This window comes from Pleuronectes platessa, chromosome 4 (genome assembly GCF_947347685.1).
Source record: "Pleuronectes platessa chromosome 4, fPlePla1.1, whole genome shotgun sequence".
Classification (NCBI taxonomy): domain Eukaryota; kingdom Metazoa; phylum Chordata; class Actinopteri; order Pleuronectiformes; family Pleuronectidae; genus Pleuronectes; species Pleuronectes platessa.
The window spans coordinates 15,250,612-15,275,035 of record NC_070629.1 but is presented as its reverse complement, the minus strand read 5'-3'; the positions used below and the strand labels follow the sequence as shown (position 1 = coordinate 15,275,035).

General features: G+C 43.4%; 1 protein-coding gene across 1 annotated transcript in view; it reads right to left on the bottom strand.

The window, feature by feature from the left end:
- LOC128438461 (versican core protein) overlaps positions 1–24,424 on the bottom strand; it is a 48,117-nt gene continuing 23,693 nt past the window's right edge. The window contains exons 6-12 of the mRNA XM_053421046.1: positions 6,739–6,852; positions 6,485–6,598; positions 4,990–5,148; positions 4,695–4,777; positions 2,356–2,500; positions 2,051–2,233; positions 1–1,935 (exon numbers count right to left, since the gene is read on the bottom strand). Coding sequence (XP_053277021.1) covers positions 1,793–1,935; positions 2,051–2,233; positions 2,356–2,500; positions 4,695–4,777; positions 4,990–5,148; positions 6,485–6,598; positions 6,739–6,852 — 941 coding nt within the window. The 3' untranslated portion in view covers positions 1–1,792. The remainder of the gene's footprint in view (positions 1,936–2,050; positions 2,234–2,355; positions 2,501–4,694; positions 4,778–4,989; positions 5,149–6,484; positions 6,599–6,738; positions 6,853–24,424) is intronic.

Here is a 24,424-nt window from a genome sequence, read left to right as displayed (position 1 = left end):
ATTTAAAGCAGGAAAAAAACAACAGTTTGATTTTCGTTTAAAGAAAAAAATAATTCACAAGCATCCCAGACATTCACATTTTAAAATACAAAATAAAAAACTGTTATAAATATGATATTATGTGCACATTAAAGCTGGAATACACACAGAGATATTCACAGACAGACAAAACAACTTTTCTCTATTAAAAAAATCGGCTGAAGACACAAACAACCATCAACACAGACAAATAGTGTGTTAATGTTACAAAATAACATTATTGCAGCCGATGGGGCCCTCCATACTCTTCTGTCCACTGTTGGCATTAAAGATGTAAAAAGAAATCAATCGTATTGTTAGGACACTTCTTCAATGCATCTCATGTAGACAAGTCTGTGACTGTGGCTGGTCTCCTGTTGAACGTTCAATGAAAAACATATGAAGAGCTCTGCTGGCGGGATGACAGCATCGTGTTTTTTACTTGTCAGTACAAACCAAGTCAGGAGGTCGTGAGCAGCTTGAAAATATAAATTACATGTATCTGTGCCTAAACAGCCGTTACGTTCAAGTCTTTTTTGAGTGTTTCACAAAATACATTCTCTCAATGGCTGATTGTCAGTCGACCACAAAAACAGAAAAAAAATTAAGTGTGCAGAATAAAACAAAATGACCAGGAAAACTCTGAGCTACAGCACAGCAGCAACAGATGAGTGATTAGGAACAGTAAACATGCAGTAGCAACTTATCGTAGGTGATGCACTGGACATACACGAGCAGAAAATACAGGTTACTTGAGCCACACTTCCCTTCTCTCCATTTGAAACTGATGATGGACATTGATTTCCATCCGTGGATAAAGGCTTTGTCGATGGGTTCGTAAAAAGTAATTGCAAGGAATCAAAAAGAAATATAAAATTCTCTGTATAAAAATCTATCAATAAACATTTATCTTGACAAGACATCCATGACACACTGTGAAGGCTGCTAATGAAAGGTGGATACTCGGTATTTTGAAAGCTGCCGCCACAAAGAAGATCTCCAGCAGTTAACTGAGCACTTTGGTGAAATTTCCCCAGATCTCTGTGTATTATTAACCTGGAATCTGAAAAACGACCAATAGCAAAGCTGTATAACCATGTTTCAGAACATGATGTGTGCCTCTGGATCTGAAGACAGACTCTTCATAAAGGCTTATTATTATATTTATGTGATACAAAACTCCACTAAGGATCCTTGGCGTGGAGGGTCCTCGATGCCGATTCCTCATAGTTTTTCTGAGAAGTTACAGGTTTAGGGCAGCACGACAACATAATCAAGTCCTTTACATAACATAAGCGCTATAATTTCACAAAAGCGTTTTTTTTTTTGTAGGAATAAGGAACACTTATGGTGATTTTAAATAGCACATTTGGTGTAAAAAGGTATTAGACAACATTCATGGATGTATTATTTGATAAACTCTGTCAAGAGAAAAAAACATCCACAGTTTAAAAAAGAATGATGAGAATACTTTTTTGCTTTTCCAGTAGCCAGCTGAAAGTGTTATTTATCCACATTGTTGTGAAACAGCGCCCCCTTGATAAGAAACATTGTCTGTCAACATCTCTTTTAAAAAAGGCACTTCATTAGATTCCATCGTCGATGTAAAATACAACAAAACTGCAGATTTTCCTCTTGTTTTTTTTTTGATGAGTTTTGTCTCTCTCCTCTTTTCCTTTAGAGAATCCTTTTCCTCCTTTTACACACGCGTCATCCGCAAGTTCTCGTCTCCAGGAGGCTGTGCCATGTTGCATGGCGATCACTGTCTCTTCAGCTAATGTTCAGTCCTCTCCCTCCTTCCCCGGTAGAGCTGATTGTGAAAGCCGAGGGCCTCATCCGGCCGTCTTCGGAAGTTGTTGACGCTGTAGAGACTGCTGTGTTGATGTCTTCTGTGAAAGGACCTCTGGTAGCTGGAGGCTGTCAGGGGGATAAACAAGAGCTCTCAAGCAATGGTAATGTTGTTAAAGTCCTGCACAGTACGAGACACCCAGGACAATCTGTATCTATTGAGAGCAATACTTGTTGTACTTACGGTTATTGCAGGTGATTTTAGGGAGGTCCCATCGTCCATCCCCACGACAACGGATAGTTGGGACGTGCCTCTGAATAAAGCCTGTCCTGCACTGGTACCTCACCAGAGAGTTGATCTCATACCTCTCAAGCTTTTTGCCAAAGGTTCGTGCATTCTCCACCAGAGGGGGCTGATTACAGGCCACTGAGAATCACAAGTGACGACAACTTTAACGTGCAGGATTTTACAGTGAAAGGAGTCACCTTTCTGATTGGTAAAGTCCTTTATAGAATGTGTTCATTCAGGAATGAAAGAGATGTTGTTACCTGTGCCCTTCTTGCAGGTGTACGTGAGGTGGTAGTTGCAAGGAACGTCGTTCCACTGGCCGTCCTCATGCCAGATCATCACTACGCAGTCCTCGCCCGAGGAGAAGAAGCTGTCGGGCTGGTTGGGCCTCCAGTTTTCATATTGCTGGAATAAGAGCAGATTGCAAGGAGTTAAACATTCTGACGAGTTCTGGGAATCTTTACAGGTTCAAAATTGTTGTCAACAAGATCCCCTCGTGTATTTCCCTTTGGATAATTTGACAAAGTCTGATTATTTCTACACACTTTGACTTAGTTCTGTGAAAGAAGAACACAAGAGAAATATCTTAGAAAAATATTACACGTGTTTTCAAAGAGTATTGTTACCATGTCAACACAGATGATCCATATATCATGATGATTTTAATGGATAATTCTGGAAACTACTTTAAATTGACCCTCTGGCCAAGGAACACCATTTGAGAACCACTGCTTTAAAGGATCTTCTATTTTATCTTATTAAAGTCATCATAAAATCCAACTACTCTACACCTAACATACACAACATGTAAACTTTGCCCTGAAAAAGTGCAAAATTATTATTTTATTATATATATGTATTATTCTCAGTCTACTGATGTGATCCCAATAGTAGAGATCCTGGGCTACTGTGGCAGGGGTTTTCCATCAGTGTGATTTTACTTAATGGCCACAAGAGGGAGGAACTGTGTCTTTCCAGGAGCCAACATAAACTCAGCAACTATGACATCATTGTATTTCTAAGGGACCCATGCGGGGTCTGTATTATTAACAAAAGACAGAGAAACCAACAACCAAATAAAATGGGCTATAAAATCATTTTTATATAGTATATTACATATATATATATATCAGTATGGATCTTTTCAGGTTTCTGAAACGTAATTCAGTTCACACACTGATGTGACTTTATATACTTGGCATGATTGGTATTCACGTTACATGCATTATAGAGAATAAATGGCTTTGTGATAATAGACATACATAAGTATTATGTCATATCATCAAACACTCTACGTACGTAGAATTACACGAGTATTTCTGCAGGTAAAAAAATGCCAGACACACAGATGCACATTTAACACACGTGTACAGTATACACACAGCTGTATTCCTGGAATTGATGCTACCTGTAGTCTTTCAGCGCATTCTAGGTTCAAACAGTTTCTTCAAAGCTGGGCCCCCCCTACCCCAACTCCTCCAATCATGGCCCGGGGCTCTGCTACCCTGTCATTATGCGTAACAAACACACACACGCTGACTTCCTGCACTGCTCACTTCAAGTTAACAAATAGGTGACCCATGAGCTGCACAGCAGGCACCATAAAAATCAATCAAACTTTCATCACCCACAGAAACACACACATCCAAAGACACTTCAACTTGGGTGTTTCCGGCCTCTATTGTTGTTAAGAACCAATGACTATGGTCTGATAATGAAACTAAACCTAAGAATGAATTCTTATGCTATCAATATCACACACAATGTAGTTTTATTTATTATAGTCCAATCCACTGGTGGTGATCACCCAACCGGACCCCCTGGGATGCTTCCATGCAGTTTGTTTCTCTTTCTGAAGCTGCGCACAGGTGCTGTCCATCTGTGTCTTCCTGCCTGATGGCTCTTCACCTGGGTGTCAGCCTGCTGGCTGAGCCTCCTGATGTGTGTCGGGTCAAAGGGGGTCCATACCTGTCTACGCCTGCCAAACTCCCCTCTACACAGCATTGCTCACACCCCCATCACCCCTCAATCTCTCAGCTGAGCAAGGATCTTCATAGGCGGTCTGAGCTTATCTTTTAACCCCGAGGCTGTCTCTATGCTTCCCATGTCTCTGGTCCTGGAAGGATTATCTTTGAAGTGAGGACATCAGTCTGTACAACATGGATGCAAATAGCAATTAGCTACTTCCCTGTCCTATGAGGAGGTCCCCGGCAGCTACAACAACTATACCAATCACACCCTTGTGTGTTGTATAAATACGACAATCGTGAACAGTTCTTTCTCCCGGGCATACTCTTCTACATCAGAATGTCGTCTTCTTTGTTGCGGCTGCTTCTCTACTTGTGCTTGACTAAAAGTGACTTAAAGGATTCAGCGGCTCCTTACATCATGTTCTATATCAGATTTATTGGCACAGCAGTCACCCGGCAGTTAGTATGAGAGGAGAAGAGAGTGCGTCATGAGAAAGCCAACACAGGCCTCGAAAAGAACGACTCTCCTAAGACGCCTGTATCTGTCATCAGCATCATTCCAAATATTTACTCTGTCTCTGTGCCATGTTTGTTGAGACAAAAATATGTGAGAAAGCAACCTATCTTACCATGGGCCGGCCGTCAGTCCAGCGGAAGTCGCTGTCAAACATCTTATCATTCAGGCCGATCCACTGGTAGTCCTGTCCAAGACCTGCCAGACAGAGTAGAGTGAGACACAGCAGATTACGGTTCCCTGTTGCCATATGTCCTTTTTAGGAGGAAACGTCTAAATCATTCCCCCGCTTTAACAGTTCACTGTGTATCCACCAATGAGTATTTGATGTGACTTTAATAAAGAACTATTGTTATTTCAATCTTGTCATACGCGTTTTTATAAAATAGTTACTGTGATCTTTAACTTACGGTTGACATACTGTTGCTCCTCGTGGGAAATGATGCTGGTGAGATGAGCCCCATGCATGCGGCACTCTCTCTCTGCTGTGTCCCAGTTTCTCCTCTGGGGGAAGTACTTGTAGCAGTGGCCCTGAAACTTGTGCCAGCCATATTCACAGATTTCTGTATCTGATGAACGAGAAAGCGAGAGAGAATGAGACATGAAATGCATTAACATATTTAAAGGACAATAAGCTTTTAGCGGTTTCTTTCATTATTGCATCTTTTTACTTCAACAATTTAATATATAACCTCATCATCTCATTTACTGCCTCTCCAGTACTTTTAACACCCAATCATATCAACCCCTAAACCCTGCTGTTAAGTCGGACTACTGTCTCTGATTAAGATGAAGGATTGACTAACTGATTAGTTTCTACAGTCTCTGACACCAGCACTATAATACAGTGGAAGCAAAACAAGAAGGAAAACTACTAAGTACCAATAAAACCTAAAAGTATGATCATTATGCTTCAGTAGACAATTCTTCTCAGATTATACTCATTCATGCAAAATCTGATTAGTAAATTCATGCAGCCTGAGCCATGGAGGTGTAAACAGCTCGTGTTTAAGTCAAGCCCTAAAGGCTTTTCTCATCCACACTTAACTCTCATTTTCACCCATTTGATAGCGGCTGTGGGTCCAAACTTTAATAACTTTATACATAACTTGTGTGAAAATACTGTTTTCCCTCCCTCCCCTCTTTGATCCTTGATCAGAAAACTAACAGATAGAAACAGAGGCCGAATCTGTCTTTGAGTTGTTCCTCTTCAAGTTACTTTTTCTCCTTTTCCGTTGCCAAAGTTTCTAAGAAGGCAGCTGGGTCTGCGTACACAGAAGGGGTGTGAGTCACTGATGAGGGATCCTGACAACATTTAGGGTGTAGACACTGAGAAATCAGCCAAGGCAGATGATGCCCTGAGCTCCACCCACTTGGGATGAAAGTAGGGTGCAACTCCAAAACTAAAGTAAAATTATATACGGGTGTGGGAACTTCCAAATAATTTCTTCCACTGTATACCGTTAATGGCTTGTGTACAGTAGAGTAGTCAGTAAATACTCAGGAACTCATGTGATTTCTAATTTGTTTATCTTGTAGTGGATGGAAATGTCAAGAGTGCTCGGGGAAATTCAAGTATTAGCAGACATTACAGACCTCTAGGAAACACTAAATAGAGACAGTAAAAATGGAAAAACCTAAGACAATACTCGGCTGTAAATAGCAGAACTGAATTGTATATGTGATATATATTCCCTTTCTATCTTATTTTCCAGGGAATAGGGTGATTACAATAATTACACTGTGTTCATATATCTTGTATAAAACTACTTTAAGCTCTATATACCAAATGTAGATGAATGGTTAGAACCTTTTACAACACTTATGAAGGAAAAAGCTCTTATTATACTAAAAAAGAACACTCAAATAATTTATAAAAATCCAACAAATTAATCACAAACATACCCTCTTCACAATGCAGCCCGGAGTAGCTTGGGAGGCACACACACGAAAAGGAAGCCAGACAATCTATACATGTGCCTCCGTTGAGGCAAGGATTTGACTGGCACTCATCAATATCTGGAAAAGAAACACATGCAATGAAAAATCTGACATGGGCAAAACAACTCTGTGTCCCTAAGACAGTAAAAGCCATATTTTAGAGCTTCTTGGGAGAAATTTTAATACAGCAAGAGGTATTCTTGGTGCATATGTCCTACCTGTCTCACAGCGATCCCCACTGTACCCAGGAGGACAGCTACACGTGTAGAGGATGCCAATGTTGTGGCAAGATCCTCCATTCAGACAAATGTCCTTTGTACATGAGTGAATTCCTGTTAAGAGATTTAAAGAAGCAAAATAAAAGTTGTATTAAAAATAAATTCATTTCGAGCTGATGCATTTCTCTGTATTTGAATGAAAGCCATTTGGAAAAAAACTTACCTGGGATCTCAACAGTTTCGCCGACAACAGTGTGTCCCAAATCGAGTCTTGCATCTGGCTCGGCGGTTGATTCTTCCTGTTTTAGAGGTTGTTCAACCTCAATAAATGATGGAAGTGCAGTTGAGTCCCTGTCCAGTTTCTCATCCTCATCAAGAGAAGATGATGGAGAGGTAGCTGCAGATTGAACTGACGCTGACTGGCTTTGTGGCTGAGCTGATGACATTGGTGTGAGCTCTGAATGGGTCCTTGTGGGCATTTCAGGAGTAGAAGAGACATCTCCCTCAACAACTTCCTCTTTCCCAGAGGTGTTATTAACATCCCCAGAATCCACCTTTGATGCAGTGGTAGCATTTACCTTGAATACAGTCTGGATTTTATCTGGGGACAGAGACTGTTCCTCTATACTGTCAACCTTTGGTTTATTTGTAGTCTCTAGTAACCCTTCAGACACACTGTCAGGCTTGCCGGAGACATTTTCAGTCTCATTGCTGAGGACGGATGGTGATTTAGTTATGGCAGATAGAAGGCTACCATCCATCGTGATGGTGCTTTCTGTGGTGATGTTTTCTTCTGAGCTGCTGCTGCTTTCTGAACTCTCAGAACTAGAGGATGATGCTGCACTGATATTTCCTGATGCAGATGGCAAGACAGTGATAGCTGCTGCTACTACAGGGGATTGAGTTGCCTTTTCTCTTGCGCTACTTTCAGTACTGCTCCGTGAGTCAACAAGTGTACTCTCAGGTAGTTGAGAAACAGACGGTGGTGTAGTAATGAACATTGCTACTTCTTCTGTTGTTGCAGTTTTATTGTGTTGTGGAACAGATTCAACAAAGCTGGGGTCTACTACATCATAATCTGGGTCTGGGTAAACATAATCTGGAGTAGGTGCTACTTGGACATCAGGTTTTGGAGATGGTTCTGTCTTTGCATCAATTGAGACCTGTTCAGGAGTGGGTTCAACTGTTCCTTTTTTATCTTCAGCGACTGAGGAAGTTGTTTCACGACTTTCAAAAATAGGGTGAGTGGTGGTCAGTGACAAATCCACGGAGGAAAGATCAGTGCTAGGTCGGTGTGTCAGCGTGATCTCTGACTTGACTTGTTCAAATGAATCCTGGAGAGTTGTTAGGTGCTGTACAGGGGAAACTGTTGTAGCAAAGTGGACCATAACATCAGGCTGTGATGGTGTTGATGCTGAAAGGACATTTGAAGTAGGTTCAATTAAGATGTGTTCAGCGGAGATTGTGGCAGTGAGTACTTCAGTGTCTGGGCTTGTAGATATTTCAGCAACATATGTAACATCAGTCGGTAGAGGTGTTGTTGTTAGGTCTGAATCTCGTGTCCCCTCATGTTCAGGACCTGTTGATCCGGACATCTCTGATGTTAAATTACTGGTGGTACTGTCTATCTTCGTAGTAGCAGACAGGAATGAAACAGTTGGAGTGACAGAATCAGAATCAAAGCTACCGGGGGTCTTGTCACCTGAACCATCTTCTGGTGAAAAGATCATTTTCGTTTCTGTTGATGCAGAGCTCTTCTCACTCTCTGATGACGTCTTTTCATTACTTGAGTCAGCAGTTGTTTCCGTAATGACTGGGTGGGGAGAGGCAGTCTGTTCCCTGTCTCCTGTCACCATTTTTGGTGATGCTGATGATGTCAATTCAGAGACCGTTTTATCGGTAACATCTGATATGGATGCCACTAATGGAGATTCCGTGCTGAAAAGTGAAGAGGTAGTTTGGGATAGTGTCTCTTTTGTTTGCTTTGAAAGTGAAACAGTATAACTCGCTGATATTTTTTCTTCGGGTTTTGCAGATTCGTCAGTTGCAGTTTCTGGAGTCATGGATTCAATCCCAGAAGGTTCTGTCCCTATAGAAAGTAATATTTCATCTGTAGACGGAAAAGTTGTAACAGAATAAGTAGATGTTTCCTTGACTTCGGTGACTTTATCTGAGCTCCCTTCAGCATCAGTTGGAACTTCTTCAGCTACAGGTGCTTGGCTTGGTGGTTCAGCTGACTTATCTTCCAGTGATGTGGCTGTAGTTCCAGACTGGAGAGTTCCATCACTAGATTCAAAGAGCTGGCTAGACTGCTGAGTGGGTAATAATGGGCTGGTTGTGGTAAGCTCAGTTTCCCCAGAGGATTTGTCGGTGTGGGGAAGATGAATGAATGCGACCTCAGACCTTGCCTGTTCGAAGGACACCTCGGGTGTTGTTGTATCTGGATCTGGGACAAAGGTGGTGACAAACCGAATTATCACATCAGGCTCTGAAGTGCTCTGTAAAGAAGAAACTGTGGATGTAGAAACTGATTCTTTTGTATGCACAGAGGTGATGTGATCTCTCTTGCTTTCTTCATTTGCTGGGGTTGATCTTACTCCATCGATAGGTTTCTCTGTGCTGATCATAGGGGATTTTGGGGTGCCGACCATCTTTTCACCCTCAGATGTCATTGCCTCAGGTGACGCAGTTGTGGCATCTACAATCTTTACCCCAGAGCTCACCATATCTGCCCCCTCTGTTGTGAGCACTGATGTATCAGTGCTGTGGGGAGGAGGTAATGTTGCTGTGGATAGCATTTGGCCCATTTGTATTGTACTGTGCAGAGCAACATCTGAGACAGAAGTGACTGATGGTTTTTCTGTGCTGTAAAGGGATGAGTAACTACTTGCTGGTGGCTCTGCAACCTCTCCTGTAGCTGTTCCAGGTGAAGTTGGAGAGATTTGTTCTGCCTTAACTGTTGTTATAATACCATCACCTGAAATCTCCTCATCCACATCAGAGGCAACAGTTGCTCTCTCAGTGCTGAACAGGGAGGACACAGTTGATTTCACTAGTGTTTTAGATGTTGTCCATTCAGTCGCAGCAGAGCCTTCCTCAGAATCATCACTACTTGAAGATGTATCATCAGATGCTTTACTGGTTGTTTTGACAGCACCAGGTTTGGTGGACACTGGTGTGTGTGGCGTGACAGTCACTGAAGATACAGTGGCTTGTGTTGGCATGGATGAGCTTAAAGATTCAACAGTCATATCGGTACTCATGGCTGTTATTGTTGTGGGTGATGTGGGCACGGTCTGTGGTTTTTGATCTGTGCTGACCATATACTCCTCACTGGATGCTGGAGTGACGCTGATATCTGTTGAATCAGGTAAGGTTTGAAAGGGCAAAGATGAGGATGTGGCAATCTCCGTTATAGAGTCTGTGACATTATCAGCGGTGTCCTCCCTTGATATATCTTCTTCCAACAGCTCTGTAACTGGTTTGGTGTGAGTCTCAATGGGGAAAACAGTTTGTGGTGTCGTTAAATCATATGTTTCTTCAGAGCTTGTGAACACAGCGGTAGCTGGGGTAGCAGGTAGTGATGATGTGAGTGTCTCTTTGGGCGATGTCTCCATAGCAGAAACATGTTCCGTAGATGTTTGCTTTGAAGTCGACTGTGAGTATTCAAAAGATGTTGAATTTAATGGCAAACCAGTGGCTGAGGTTGCATGTAGTGTAACTGGTGAAGAGGTAAAGAAAGTGGCACCATCAGTCCCTGAACCCTCCATTTCTACTGTTACCTCCAGGGTTTGTGTCATTGTAACTGCTGTGACACCTCCAGCTTCCTCTGTCTGGATGATTGGGTAAGCTGAGGAGGAGGGTACAATGGAGATTGTATCTACATCAATGATAGTGTCATCTGTGATGAGCTCAGGAGTGGGGGTGCCTTCCTTCATACTGTCTGTCACTGTAGAGAGCAGCTCATCTTCATTTGTTATATCCTCTGTGAATATGATGGTTGTGCTGGTTGATGGTTTAGACACATGCAAGACCATCGTAGGTGTTTGCTCAGTGAAGGCAGTTTGGGGTTGGCTGCTACTGGGTGTGATGATCACCACCTGTTGGTCTGTAATGTTCTGATACATAATAGAGGGAATTGGGGAAGACACCGCTGTGGGTCCATCTTGCTCCTGTTCACTGCTGGATCTTACTGTGGGGGAGTCAACTGTGGTATGATCACTAACTAAGACTCCAATTGTGTGAGGGGACATAGTTGTATAGGAAGATGCAGGAGTCTCTGTTGCTTGAGAAGTGTAGGGGGTATCCAGCGTGATTTTGGCCTCCTGTGAGGAAACCTGTTCATCAGAGGTTGGTGTGACTGAAACAAAGGTTTCAGTTTCACCTGTTGCTTCTCCAAATGTGATTCTCTCAATCCCTGATGGCTTAACTGTGAACACCTCAGTGGTTTGGTCACCAGAAGACCCCTCTTCTGTCTCAGGAAAAACTGGAGTTTGTTTTGATTCATCAGTTGTAGAGGGAGACGTTTCGGCTGACTGGGCAGGTCTAGTAGTAAATGATGTTGTAATATTCCGCTTCGCAATGCTGTAGAGAGAAGTTGTTGTTGTAGGTTTCTCTGTGCTAAACAGGGAAGAGGATGTTCTCGTCGTACTATCAGGAGACTCCGTGTTATAAACAGCTGAAGATGATATCGAAGATGTCTCAGAGAATATATCAGTTGAGCTGCTCTGGACTGTTGAAGTTGGCTTCTCCGTGCTGAAAAGAGAAGAGGCTGTAGTGCCAGTAGGTGTTTGTGTAATAGCATCATCCCCGGGTGTATTTTTTGTTTGGTCACTTGAGCTCTCCTCTGTGACAGCAACAGCACTAAAGGACACTGAAATTCCCTTTGTAGCTGGTACTGTAATGGGAATGTGTGGAGCTTGGGTCGATGACATGAATTCCTCAGTAAGCTGTGTGCTGGAGGGATTTGAGGATGCAGCACCTGATATGTCCGATGTGCTCTCAGGTTCTTCTGTTTCAGTCTCGTCTGTGGCCCATGTAAATTCAACCTGGGGTTTTAAAGTAGTCTTAGGGGATGGTTCTTCACCAGACCCATCTGCACTGAACTCCAAATCGCCCCCCCCAGAAGAACCACTAGAATCCTCACTATCAATGTAGATAGACATTCCGTTTGAGGGAAGCATAGTGATGCTGGGGATTGCTAATGGCTGAGAAGTTTCAAGTGTATAGGGACTTGTTGTGACAGTACTGAATGTGGTTGTTGCAAAGGTTTGTGGCACAGATGGTTGCCCAGCCGCTGTTGGTGATTTTAGGTGAGTTTTATCTGTGGTTACAGATATTTCATCCCTGGAGCTCTCTACTTCGGTAAACTCACCAAGTGGCAGTTTGCTTTGTGATTCACTGGACTCAGTAGGGGTCACAAACACAGAGATCGCAGCTACTGCAGCTGTAATGGGCATTTCATTTGTGGCAGTGCTCTTTGTTGTTTGTACATGAGTAACAGGAGTAGCGGCAAAATCACCTGAGGCCTCTTTATCATTGAATAATGAGTCTGTGCCAGAAGCAGTGCTGGAAGGTTTGACAGTTGTTTTCACAAAATTAGGTAAAGATTCAACTAGAGTGAAGTCTTCATTGTAGTCCACTTCTTCACTGAGGGGTACTGAGGAAATATCAGTTGGGGACTCTGTGCTAAGAACAAAAGTTGTGTCGGACTGAACTGTGGTAGAAATATCCAGGGATTTAGGTAAGTCTGGTGTATGTTTATCAGTGATTAAAAGGGAAGCAGCATCAACAGTGACCTTCTCTTTGGTGATAACGTCAGTCTCTCGTGTTTCAGGTGACAATGATGATGGAATCTCTGTGCTGTACAATGAGGACACAGACAGGCTTTCTGTATTACTTGTTAAGATATTATCTTGTGTAGCTGACAATACTGATGGTCTTTCTGTGCTGAAAATTGATGAAGCTGTAAGAGCTGCTGTGTATTTGGTGGACATATCAGTTGTCTGTTCACCTGAACCCTCATTGTCAGTTGTTGGGAAAGTATAACTTTTCTCAGGTGTTATTGATTCCTGCTCTGCCTGACTTGTGGTAACAGTCTCCTGTGCTTCAGTTGACTGTGATGTTGGTTTGTCAGTACTGTAGAGTGATGATACTCTGGTAACAGTAGCTGATGAAGTTTCACTTGTTTCATATGCCCGTGATGCAGTGACTGATGGTGACTCTGTTGTCAACAGTGAAGGGACAGTAGATGCAGTGAAGACTGACTCCTTAGTGAACTCAGTGGTGTCGTCTCCAAAACTCTCTGTAGATGTTGTAAAGAGGATTGTTGATGTTTCTAGACTTTCTTGCGTTCCAGGTGCTGTTGGGGCCACGGTGCTGAATAAAGATGATGATGTACCATTGACAACAGAGGTTGAAGAGAACATGTCTGGAGTCCGATCTCCTGAACCCTCTTCATCTATTGCGGTGGCGACAGAAAATGTATCTGTTGGACTTGAAGACTTTTCAGTCTGAACTGTGACAGCACTGTAATGTACCTCAATTGCCAAAGCAGTTGGTTTCTCTGTGCTGAACATCGATGAAGCTGTTGGAGCTGCAGTGTGTTTACTGGATATATCAGTTGTCTGTTCTCCTGAACTCTCTTCTTCAGTTGTTGAGGAAGTAGAACTTTTCTTAGTTGTGACTGAATCCTCCTCTCCCTGACTTGTGCCGACAGTTACAGTTATTGAGCTTGTTGATGATCCATCAGAAACTGGAGAAACTGAGGATTCTGGTGTAAATGTTGACATTTTAGTCTTATCAGTCCCAATATTCTCTTGTGTTCCAGGCGCTGTTGGGGCCATAGTGCTGAATAAAGATGAAACTGCAGCTTTGACAACAGGGGTTGAAGCGAACATGTCTGGAGTTCGATCTCCTGAACCTTCTTCTTCAGTTGTTGGGAGAACAGAACTTTTCTCAGGTGTTACTGATTCCTGCTCTGCCTGACTTGTGGTAACAGTCTCCTGTGTTTCAGGCGACTGTGATGTTGGTTTGTCAGTACTGTAGAGTGATGACACTCTGGTAACAGTAGCTGATGAAGTTTCACTTGTTTCATATGCCCGTGATGCAGTGACTGATGGTGACTCTGTTGTCAACAGTGAAGGGACAGTAGATGCAGTGAAGACTGACTCCTCAGTGAACTCAGTGGTGTCGTCTCCAAAACTCTCTGTAGATGTTGTAATGAGGATTGTTGATGTTTCTAGACTTTCCTGCATTCCATTGTCTGTTGGGGCCAAAGTGCTGAATAAAGATGATGATGTACCAGTGACAACAGAGGTTGAAGAGAACATGTCTGGAGTCCGATCTCCTGAACCCTCTTCATCTATTGCGGTGGCGACAGAAAATGTATCTGTTGGACTTGAAGACTTTTCAGTCTGAACTGTGACAGCACTGTAATGTACCTCAATTGCCAAAGCAGTTGGTTTCTCTGTGCTGAACATCGATGAAGCTGTTGGAGCTGCAGTGTGTTTACTGGATATATCAGTTGTCTGTTCTCCTGAACTCTCTTCTTCAGTTGTTGAGGAAGTAGAACTTTTCTTAGTTGTGACTGAATCCTCCTCTCCCTGACTTGTGCCGACAGTTACAGTTATTGAGCTTGTTGATGATCCATCAGAAACTGGAGAAACTGAGGATTCTGGTGTAAATGTTGACATTTTAGTCTTATCAGTCCCAATATTCTCTTGTGTTCCAGGCGCTGTTGGGGCCATAGTGCTGAATAAAGATGAAACTGCAGCTTTGACAACAGGGGTTGAAGCGAACATGTCTGGAGTTCGATCTCCTGAACCTTCTTCTTCAGTTGTTGGGAGAACAGAACTTTTCTCAGGTGTTACTGATTCCTGCTCTGCCTGACTTGTGGTAACAGTCTCCTGTGTTTCAGGCGACTGTGATGTTGGTTTGTCAGTACTGTAGAGTGATGACACTCTGGTAACAGTAGCTGTCAAAGTTTCACTTGTTTCAAATGCTTGTGATGCAGTGACTGATGGTGATTCTGTTGTCAACAGTGAAGGGAGAGTAGATGCAGTGAAGACTGACTCCTCAGTGAACTCAGTAGAGTCGTCTTCAGAACTCTCTGTAGATGTTGTAATGAGGATTGTTGATGTTTCTAGACTTTCTTGCGTTCCAGGTGCTGTTGGGGCCACAGTGCTGAATAAAGATGATGATGTACCATTGACAACAGAGGTTGAAGAGAACATGTCTGGAGTCCGATCTCCTGAACCCTCTTCATCTATTGCGGTGGTGACAGAAAATGTATCTGTTGGACTTGAAGACTTTTCAGTCTGAACTGTGACAGCACTGTAATGTACCTCAATTGCCAAAGCAGTTGGTTTCTCTGTGCTGAACATCAATGAAGCTGTTGGAGCTGCAGTGTGTTTACTGGATATATCAGTTGTCTGTTCTCCTGAACTCTCTTCTTCAGTTGTTGAGGAAGTAGAACTTTTCTTAGTTGTGACTGAATCCTCCTCTCCCTGACTTGTGCCGACAGTTACAGTTATTGAGCTTGTTGATGATCCATCAGAAACTGGAGAAACTGAGGATTCTGGTGTAAATGTTGACATTTTAGTCTTATCAGTCCCAATATTCTCTTGTGTTCCAGGCGCTGTTGGGGCCATAGTGCTGAATAAAGATGAAACTGCAGCTTTGACAACAGGGGTTGAAGCGAACATGTCTGGAGTTCGATCTCCTGAACCTTCTTCTTCAGTTGTTGGGAGAACAGAACTTTTCTCAGGTGTTACTGATTCCTGCTCTGCCTGACTTGTGGTAACAGTCTCCTGTGTTTCAGACGACTGTGATGTTGGTTTGTCAGTACTGTAGAGTGATGACACTCTGGTAACAGTAGCTGTCAAAGTTTCACTTGTTTCAAATGCCTGTGATGCAGTGACTGACGGTGATCCTGTTGTCAACAGTGAAGGGAGAGTAGATGCAGTGAAGACTGACTCCTCAGTGAACTCAGTAGAGTCGTCTTCAGAACTCTCTGTAGATGTTGTAATGAGGATTGTTGATTTTTCTAGACTTTCCTGCATTCCATTGTCTGTTGGGGCCAAAGTGCTGAATAAAGATGATGATGTACCAGTGACAACAGAGGTTGAAGAGAACATGTCTGGAGTCCGATCTCCTGAACCCTCTTCATCTATTGCAGTGGCGACAGAAAATGTCTCTGTTGGACTCGATGACTTTTCAGTCTGAACTGTGACAGCACTGTAATGTACCTCAATTGCCAAAGCAGTTGGTTTCTCTGTGCTGAACATTGACGAAGCTGTTGGAGCTGCAGTGTGTTCACTGGACATATCAGTTGTCTGTTCTCCTGAACTCTCTTCTTCAGTTGTTGGGAGAACAGAACTTTTCTCAGTTGTGACTGAATCCTGCTCTGCCTGACTTGTGCCGACAGTTACAGTTATTGAGCTTGTTGATGTAACGTCAGAAACTGGAGAAACTGAGGATTCTGTTGTAAATGTTGACATTTTAGTCTTATCAGTCCCAATATTCTCTTGTGTTCCAGGCGCTGTTGGGGCCATAGTGCTGAATAAAGATGAAACTGCAGCTTTGACAACAGGGGTTGAAGCGAACATGTCTGGAGTTCGATCTCCTGAACCTTCTTCTTCAGTTGTTGGGAGAACAGAACTTTTCTCAGGTGTTACTGATTCCTGCTCTGCCTGACTTGTGGTAACAGTCTCCTGTGTTTCAGGCGACTGTGATGTTGGTTTGTCAGTACTGTAGAGTGATGACACTCTGGTAACAGTAGCTGTCAAAGTTTCACTTGTTTCAAATGCCTGTGATGCAGTGACTGATGGTGATTCTGTTGTCAACAGTGAAGGGAGAGTAGATGCAGTGAAGACTGACTCCTCAGTGAACTCAGTAGAGTCGTCTTCAGAACTCTCTGTAGATGTTGTAATGAGGATTGTTGATGTTTCTAGACTTTCTTGCGTTCCAGGTGCTGTTGGGGCCACAGTGCTGAATAAAGATGATGATGTACCATTGACAACAGAGGTTGAAGAGAACATGTCTGGAGTCCGATCTCCTGAACCCTCTTCATCTATTGCGGTGGTGACAGAAAATGTATCTGTTGGACTTGAAGACTTTTCAGTCTGAACTGTGACAGCACTGTAATGTACCTCAATTGCCAAAGCAGTTGGTTTCTCTGTGCTGAACATCAATGAAGCTGTTGGAGCTGCAGTGTGTTTACTGGATATATCAGTTGTCTGTTCTCCTGAACTCTCTTCTTCAGTTGTTGAGGAAGTAGAACTTTTCTTAGTTGTGACTGAATCCTCCTCTCCCTGACTTGTGCCGACAGTTACAGTTATTGAGCTTGTTGATGATCCATCAGAAACTGGAGAAACTGAGGATTCTGGTCTAAATGTTGACATTTTAGTCTTATCAGTCCCAATATTCTCTTGTGTTCCAGGCGCTGTTGGGGCCATAGTGCTGAATAAAGATGAAACTGCAGCTTTGACAACAGGGGTTGAAGCGAACATGTCTGGAGTTCTATCTCCTGAACCTTCTTCGTCAGTTGTTGGGAAAACAGAACTTTTCTCAGTTGTTACTGATTCCTGGTCAGCCTGACTTGTGGTAAAAGTCTCCTGTGTTTCAGACGACTGTGATGTTGGTTTGTCAGTACTGTAGAGTGATGACACTCTGGTAACAGTAGCTGTTGAAGTTTCACTTGTTTCAAATGCAGGTGATGCAGTGACTGATGGTGGTTCTGTTGTCAACAGTGAAGAGACAGTAGATGCAGTGAAGACTGACTCCTCAGTGAACTCAGTAGTGTCGTCTCCAGAACTCTCTGTCGATGTTGTATAGAGGATTGTTGATGTTTCTAGACTTTCTTGCGTTCCAGGTGCTGTTGGGGCCACAGTGCTGAATAAAGATGATGATGTACCATTGACAACAGAGGTTGAAGAGAACATGTCTGGAGTCCGATCTCCTGAACCCTCTTCATCTATTGCGGTGGCGACAGAAAATGTATCTGTTGGACTTGAAGACTTTTCAGTCTGAACTGTGACAGCACTGTAATGTACCTCAATTGCCAAAGCAGTTGGTTTCTCTGTGCTGAACATCGATGAAGCTGTTGGAGCTGCAGTGTGTTTACTGGATATATCAGTTGTCTGTTCTCCTGAACTCTCTTCTTCAGTTGTTGAGGAAGTAGAACTTTTCTTAGTTGTGACTGAATCCTCCTCTCCCTGACTTGTGCCGACAGTTACAGTTATTGAGCTTGTTGATGATCCATCAGAAACTGGAGAAACTGAGGATTCTGGTGTAAATGTTGACATTTTAGTCTTATCAGTCCCAATATTCTCTTGTGTTCCAGGCGCTGTTGGGGCCATAGTGCTGAATAAAGATGAAACTGCAGCTTTGACAACAGGGGTTGAAGCGAACATGTCTGGAGTTCGATCTCCTGAACCTTCTTCTTCAGTTGTTGGGAGAACAGAACTTTTCTCAGGTGTTACTGATTCCTGCTCTGCCTGACTTGTGGTAACAGTCTCCTGTGTTTCAGACGACTGTGATGTTGGTTTGTCAGTACTGTAGAGTGATGACACTCTGGTAACAGTAGCTGTCAAAGTTTCACTTGTTTCAAATGCCTGTGATGCAGTGACTGATGGTGATCCTGTTGTCAACAGTGAAGGGAGAGTAGATGCAGTGAAGACTGACTCCTCAGTGAACTCAGTAGAGTCGTCTTCAGAACTCTCTGTAGATGTTGTAATGAGGATTGTTGATGTTTCTAGACTTTCCTGCATTCCATTGTCTGTTGGGGCCAAAGTGCTGAATAAAGATGATGATGTACCAGTGACAACAGAGGTTGAAGAGAACATGTCTGGAGTCCGATCTCCTGAACCCTCTTCATCTATTGCAGTGGCGACAGAAAATGTCTCTGTTGGACTCGATGACTTTTCAGTCTGAACTGTGACAGCACTGTAATGTACCTCAATTGCCAAAGCAGTTGGTTTCTCTGTGCTGAACATTGACGAAGCTGTTGGAGCTGCAGTGTGTTCACTGGACATATCAGTTGTCTGTTCTCCTGAACTCTCTTCTTCAGTTGTTGGGAGAACAGAACTTTTCTCAGTTGTGACTGAATCCTGCTCTGCCTGACTTGTGCCGACAGTTACAGTTATTGAGCTTGTTGATGATCCATCAGAAACTGGAGAAACTGAGGATTCTGGTGTAAATGTTGACATTTTAGTCTTATCAGTCCCAATATTCTCTTGTGTTCCAGGCGCTGTTGGGGCCATAGTGCTGAATAAAGATGAAACTGCAGCTTTGACAAAAGGGGTTGAAGCGAACATGTCTGGAGTTCGATCTCCTGAACCTTCTTCTTCAGTTGTTGGGAGAACAGAACTTTTCTCAGGTGTTACTGATTCCTGCTCTGCCTGACTTGTGGTAACAGTCTCCTGTGTTTCAGGCGACTGTGATGTTGGTTTGTCAGTACTGTAGAGTGATGACACTCTGGTAACAGTAGCTGTCAAAGTTTCACTTGTTTCAAATGCCTGTGATGCAGTGACTGATGGTGATCCTGTTGTCAACAGTGAAGGGAGAGTAGATGCAGTGAAGACTGACTCCTCAGTGAACTCAGTAGAGTCGTCTTCAGAACTCTCTGTAGATGTTGTAAAGAGGATTGTTGATGTTTCTAGACTTTCCTGCATTCCATTGTCTGTTGGGGCCAAAGTGCTGAATAAAGATGATGATGTACCAGTGACAACAGAGGTTGAAGAGAACATGTCTGGAGTCCGATCTCCTGAACCCTCTTCATCTATTGCAGTGGCGACAGAAAATGTCTCTGTTGGACTCGATGACTTCTCAGTCTGAACTGTGACAGCACTGTAATTTACCTCAATTGCCAAAGCAGTTGGTTTCTCTGTGCTGAACATTGACGAAGCTGTTGGAGCTGCAGTGTGTTCACTGGACATATCAGTTGTCTGTTCTCCTGAACTCTCTTCTTCAGTTGTTGGGAGAACAGAACTTTTCTCAGGTGTGACTGAATCCTGCTCTGCCTGACTTGTGGTAACAGTCTCCTGTGTTTCAGGCGACTGTGATGTTGGTTTGTCAGTACTGTAGAGTGATGACACTCTGGTAACAGTAGCTGATGAAGTTTCACTTGTTTCATATGCCTGTGATGCAGTGACTGATGGTGACTCTGTTGTCAACAGTGAAGGGACAGTAGATGCAGTGAAGACTGACTCCTTAGTGAACTCAGTGGTGTCGTCTCCAAAACTCTCTGTAGATGTTGTAAAGAGGATTGTTGATGTTTCTAGACTTTCCTGCATTCCATTGTCTGTTGGGGCCAAAGTGCTGAATAAAGATGATGATGTACCAGTGACAACAGAGGTTGAAGAGAACATGTCTGGAGTCCGATCTCCTGAACCCTCTTCATCTATTGCAGTGGCGACAGAAAATGTCTCTGTTGGACTCGATGACTTTTCAGTCTGAACTGTGACAGCACTGTAATGTACCTCAATTGCCAAAGCAGTTGGTTTCTCTGTGCTGAACATTGACGAAGCTGTTGGAGCTGCAGTGTGTTCACTGGACATATCAGTTGTCTGTTCTCCTGAACTCTCTTCTTCAGTTGTTGGGAGAACAGAACTTTTCTCAGTTGTGACTGAATCCTGCTCTGCCTGACTTGTGGTAACAGTCTCCTGTGTTTCAGGCGACTGTGATGTTGGTTTGTCATTACTGTAGAGTGATGACACTCTGGTAACAGTAGCTGATGAAGTTTCACTTGTTTCATATGCCCGTGATGCAGTGACTGATGGTGACTCTGTTGTCAACAGTGAAGGGACAGTAGATGCAGTGAAGACTGACTCCTTAGTGAACTCAGTGGTGTCGTCTCCAAAACTCTCTGTAGATGTTGTAAAGAGGATTGTTGATGTTTCTAGACTTTCTTGCGTTCCAGGTGCTGTTGGGGCCACAGTGCTGAATAAAGATGATGATGTACCATTGACAACAGAGGTTGAAGAGAACATGTCTGGAGTCCGATCTCCTGAACCCTCTTCATCTATTGCGGTGGCGACAGAAAATGTATCTGTTGGACTTGAAGACTTTTCAGTCTGAACTGTGACAGCACTGTAATGTACCTCAATTGCCAAAGCAGTTGGTTTCTCTGTGCTGAACATCGATGAAGCTGTTGGAGCTGCAGTGTGTTTACTGGATATATCAGTTGTCTGTTCTCCTGAACTCTCTTCTTCAGTTGTTGGGAGAACAGAACTTTTCTCAGTTGTGACTGAATCCTGCTCTGCCTGACTTGTGGTAACAGTCTCCTGTGTTTCAGGCGACTGTGATGTTGGTTTGTCATTACTGTAGAGTGATGACACTCTGGTAACAGTAGCTGATGAAGTTTCACTTGTTTCATATGCCCGTGATGCAGTGACTGATGGTGACTCTGTTGTCAACAGTGAAGGGACAGTAGATGCAGTGAAGACTGACTCCTTAGTGAACTCAGTGGTGTCGTCTCCAAAACTCTCTGTAGATGTTGTAAAGAGGATTGTTGATGTTTCTAGACTTTCTTGCGTTCCAGGTGCTGTTGGGGCCACAGTGCTGAATAAAGATGATGATGTACCATTGACAACAGAGGTTGAAGAGAACATGTCTGGAGTCCGATCTCCTGAACCCTCTTCATCTATTGCGGTGGCGACAGAAAATGTATCTGTTGGACTTGAAGACTTTTCAGTCTGAACTGTGACAGCACTGTAATGTACCTCAATTGCCAAAGCAGTTGGTTTCTCTGTGCTGAACATCGATGAAGCTGTTGGAGCTGCAGTGTGTTTACTGGATATATCAGTTGTCTGTTCTCCTGAACTCTCTTCTTCAGTTGTTGAGGAAGTAGAACTTTTCTTAGTTGTGACTGAATCCTCCTCTCCCTGACTTGTGCCGACAGTTACAGTTATTGAGCTTGTTGATGATCCATCAGAAACTGGAGAAACTGAGGATTCTGGTGTAAATGTTGATATTTTAGTCTTATCAGTCCCAATATTCTCTTGTGTTCCAGGCGCTGTTGGGGCCATAGTGCTGAATAAAGATGAAACTGCAGCTTTGACAACAGGGGTTGAAGCGAACATGTCTGGAGTTCGATCTCCTGAACCTTCTTCTTCAGTTGTTGGGAGAACAGAACTTTTCTCAGGTGTTACTGATTCCTGCTCTGCCTGACTTGTGGTAACAGTCTCCTGTGTTTCAGACGACTGTGATGTTGGTTTGTCAGTACTGTAGAGTGATGACACTCTGGTAACAGTAGCTGTCAAAGTTTCACTTGTTTCAAATGCCTGTGATGCAGTGACTGATGGTGATCCTGTTGTCAACAGTGAAGGGAGAGTAGATGCAGTGAAGACTGACTCCTCAGTGAACTCAGTAGAGTCGTCTTCAGAACTCTCTGTAGATGTTGTAATGAGGATTGTTGATGTTTCTAGACTTTCCTGCATTCCATTGTCTGTTGGGGCCAAAGTGCTGAATAAAGATGATGATGTACCAGTGACAACAGAGGTTGAAGAGAACATGTCTGGAGTCCGATCTCCTGAACCCTCTTCATCTATTGCAGTGGCGACAGAAAATGTCTCTGTTGGACTCGATGACTTTTCAGTCTGAACTGTGACAGCACTGTAATGTACCTCAATTGCCAAAGCAGTTGGTTTCTCTGTGCTGAACATTGACGAAGCTGTTGGAGCTGCAGTGTGTTCACTGGACATATCAGTTGTCTGTTCTCCTGAACTCTCTTCTTCAGTTGTTGGGAGAACAGAACTTTTCTCAGTTGTGACTGAATCCTGCTCTGCCTGACTTGTGCCGACAGTTACAGTTATTGAGCTTGTTGATGATCCATCAGAAACTGGAGAAACTGAGGATTCTGGTGTAAATGTTGACATTTTAGTCTTATCAGTCCCAATATTCTCTTGTGTTCCAGGCGCTGTTGGGGCCATAGTGCTGAATAAAGATGAAACTGCAGCTTTGACAACAGGGGTTGAAGCGAACATGTCTGGAGTTCGATCTCCTGAACCTTCTTCTTCAGTTGTTGGGAGAACAGAACTTTTCTCAGGTGTTACTGATTCCTGCTCTGCCTGACTTGTGGTAACAGTCTCCTGTGTTTCAGGCGACTGTGATGTTGGTTTGTCAGTACTGTAGAGTGATGACACTCTGGTAACAGTAGCTGTCAAAGTTTCACTTGTTTCAAATGCCTGTGATGCAGTGACTGATGGTGATCCTGTTGTCAACAGTGAAGGGAGAGTAGATGCAGTGAAGACTGACTCCTCAGTGAACTCAGTAGAGTCGTCTTCAGAACTCTCTGTAGATGTTGTAAAGAGGATTGTTGATGTTTCTAGACTTTCCTGCATTCCATTGTCTGTTGGGGCCAAAGTGCTGAATAAAGATGATGATGTACCAGTGACAACAGAGGTTGAAGAGAACATGTCTGGAGTCCGATCTCCTGAACCCTCTTCATCTATTGCAGTGGCGACAGAAAATGTCTCTGTTGGACTCGATGACTTCTCAGTCTGAACTGTGACAGCACTGTAATTTACCTCAATTGCCAAAGCAGTTGGTTTCTCTGTGCTGAACATTGACGAAGCTGTTGGAGCTGCAGTGTGTTCACTGGACATATCAGTTGTCTGTTCTCCTGAACTCTCTTCTTCAGTTGTTGGGAGAACAGAACTTTTCTCAGTTGTGACTGAATCCTGCTCTGCCTGACTTGTGGTAACAGTCTCCTGTGTTTCAGGCGACTGTGATGTTGGTTTGTCAGTACTGTAGAGTGATGACACTCTGGTAACAGTAGCTGATGAAGTTTCACTTGTTTCATATGCCTGTGATGCAGTGACTGATGGTGACTCTGTTGTCAACAGTGAAGGGACAGTAGATGCAGTGAAGACTGACTCCTTAGTGAACTCAGTGGTGTCGTCTCCAAAACTCTCTGTAGATGTTGTAAAGAGGATTGTTGATGTTTCTAGACTTTCCTGCATTCCATTGTCTGTTGGGGCCAAAGTGCTGAATAAAGATGATGATGTACCAGTGACAACAGAGGTTGAAGAGAACATGTCTGGAGTCCGATCTCCTGAACCCTCTTCATCTATTGCAGTGGCGACAGAAAATGTCTCTGTTGGACTCGATGACTTTTCAGTCTGAACTGTGACAGCACTGTAATGTACCTCAATTGCCAAAGCAGTTGGTTTCTCTGTGCTGAACATTGACGAAGCTGTTGGAGCTGCAGTGTGTTCACTGGACATATCAGTTGTCTGTTCTCCTGAACTCTCTTCTTCAGTTGTTGGGAGAACAGAACTTTTCTCAGTTGTGACTGAATCCTGCTCTGCCTGACTTGTGGTAACAGTCTCCTGTGTTTCAGGCGACTGTGATGTTGGTTTGTCATTACTGTAGAGTGATGACACTCTGGTAACAGTAGCTGATGAAGTTTCACTTGTTTCATATGCCCGTGATGCAGTGACTGATGGTGACTCTGTTGTCAACAGTGAAGGGACAGTAGATGCAGTGAAGACTGACTCCTTAGTGAACTCAGTGGTGTCGTCTCCAAAACTCTCTGTAGATGTTGTAAAGAGGATTGTTGATGTTTCTAGACTTTCTTGCGTTCCAGGTGCTGTTGGGGCCACAGTGCTGAATAAAGATGATGATGTACCATTGACAACAGAGGTTGAAGAGAACATGTCTGGAGTCCGATCTCCTGAACCCT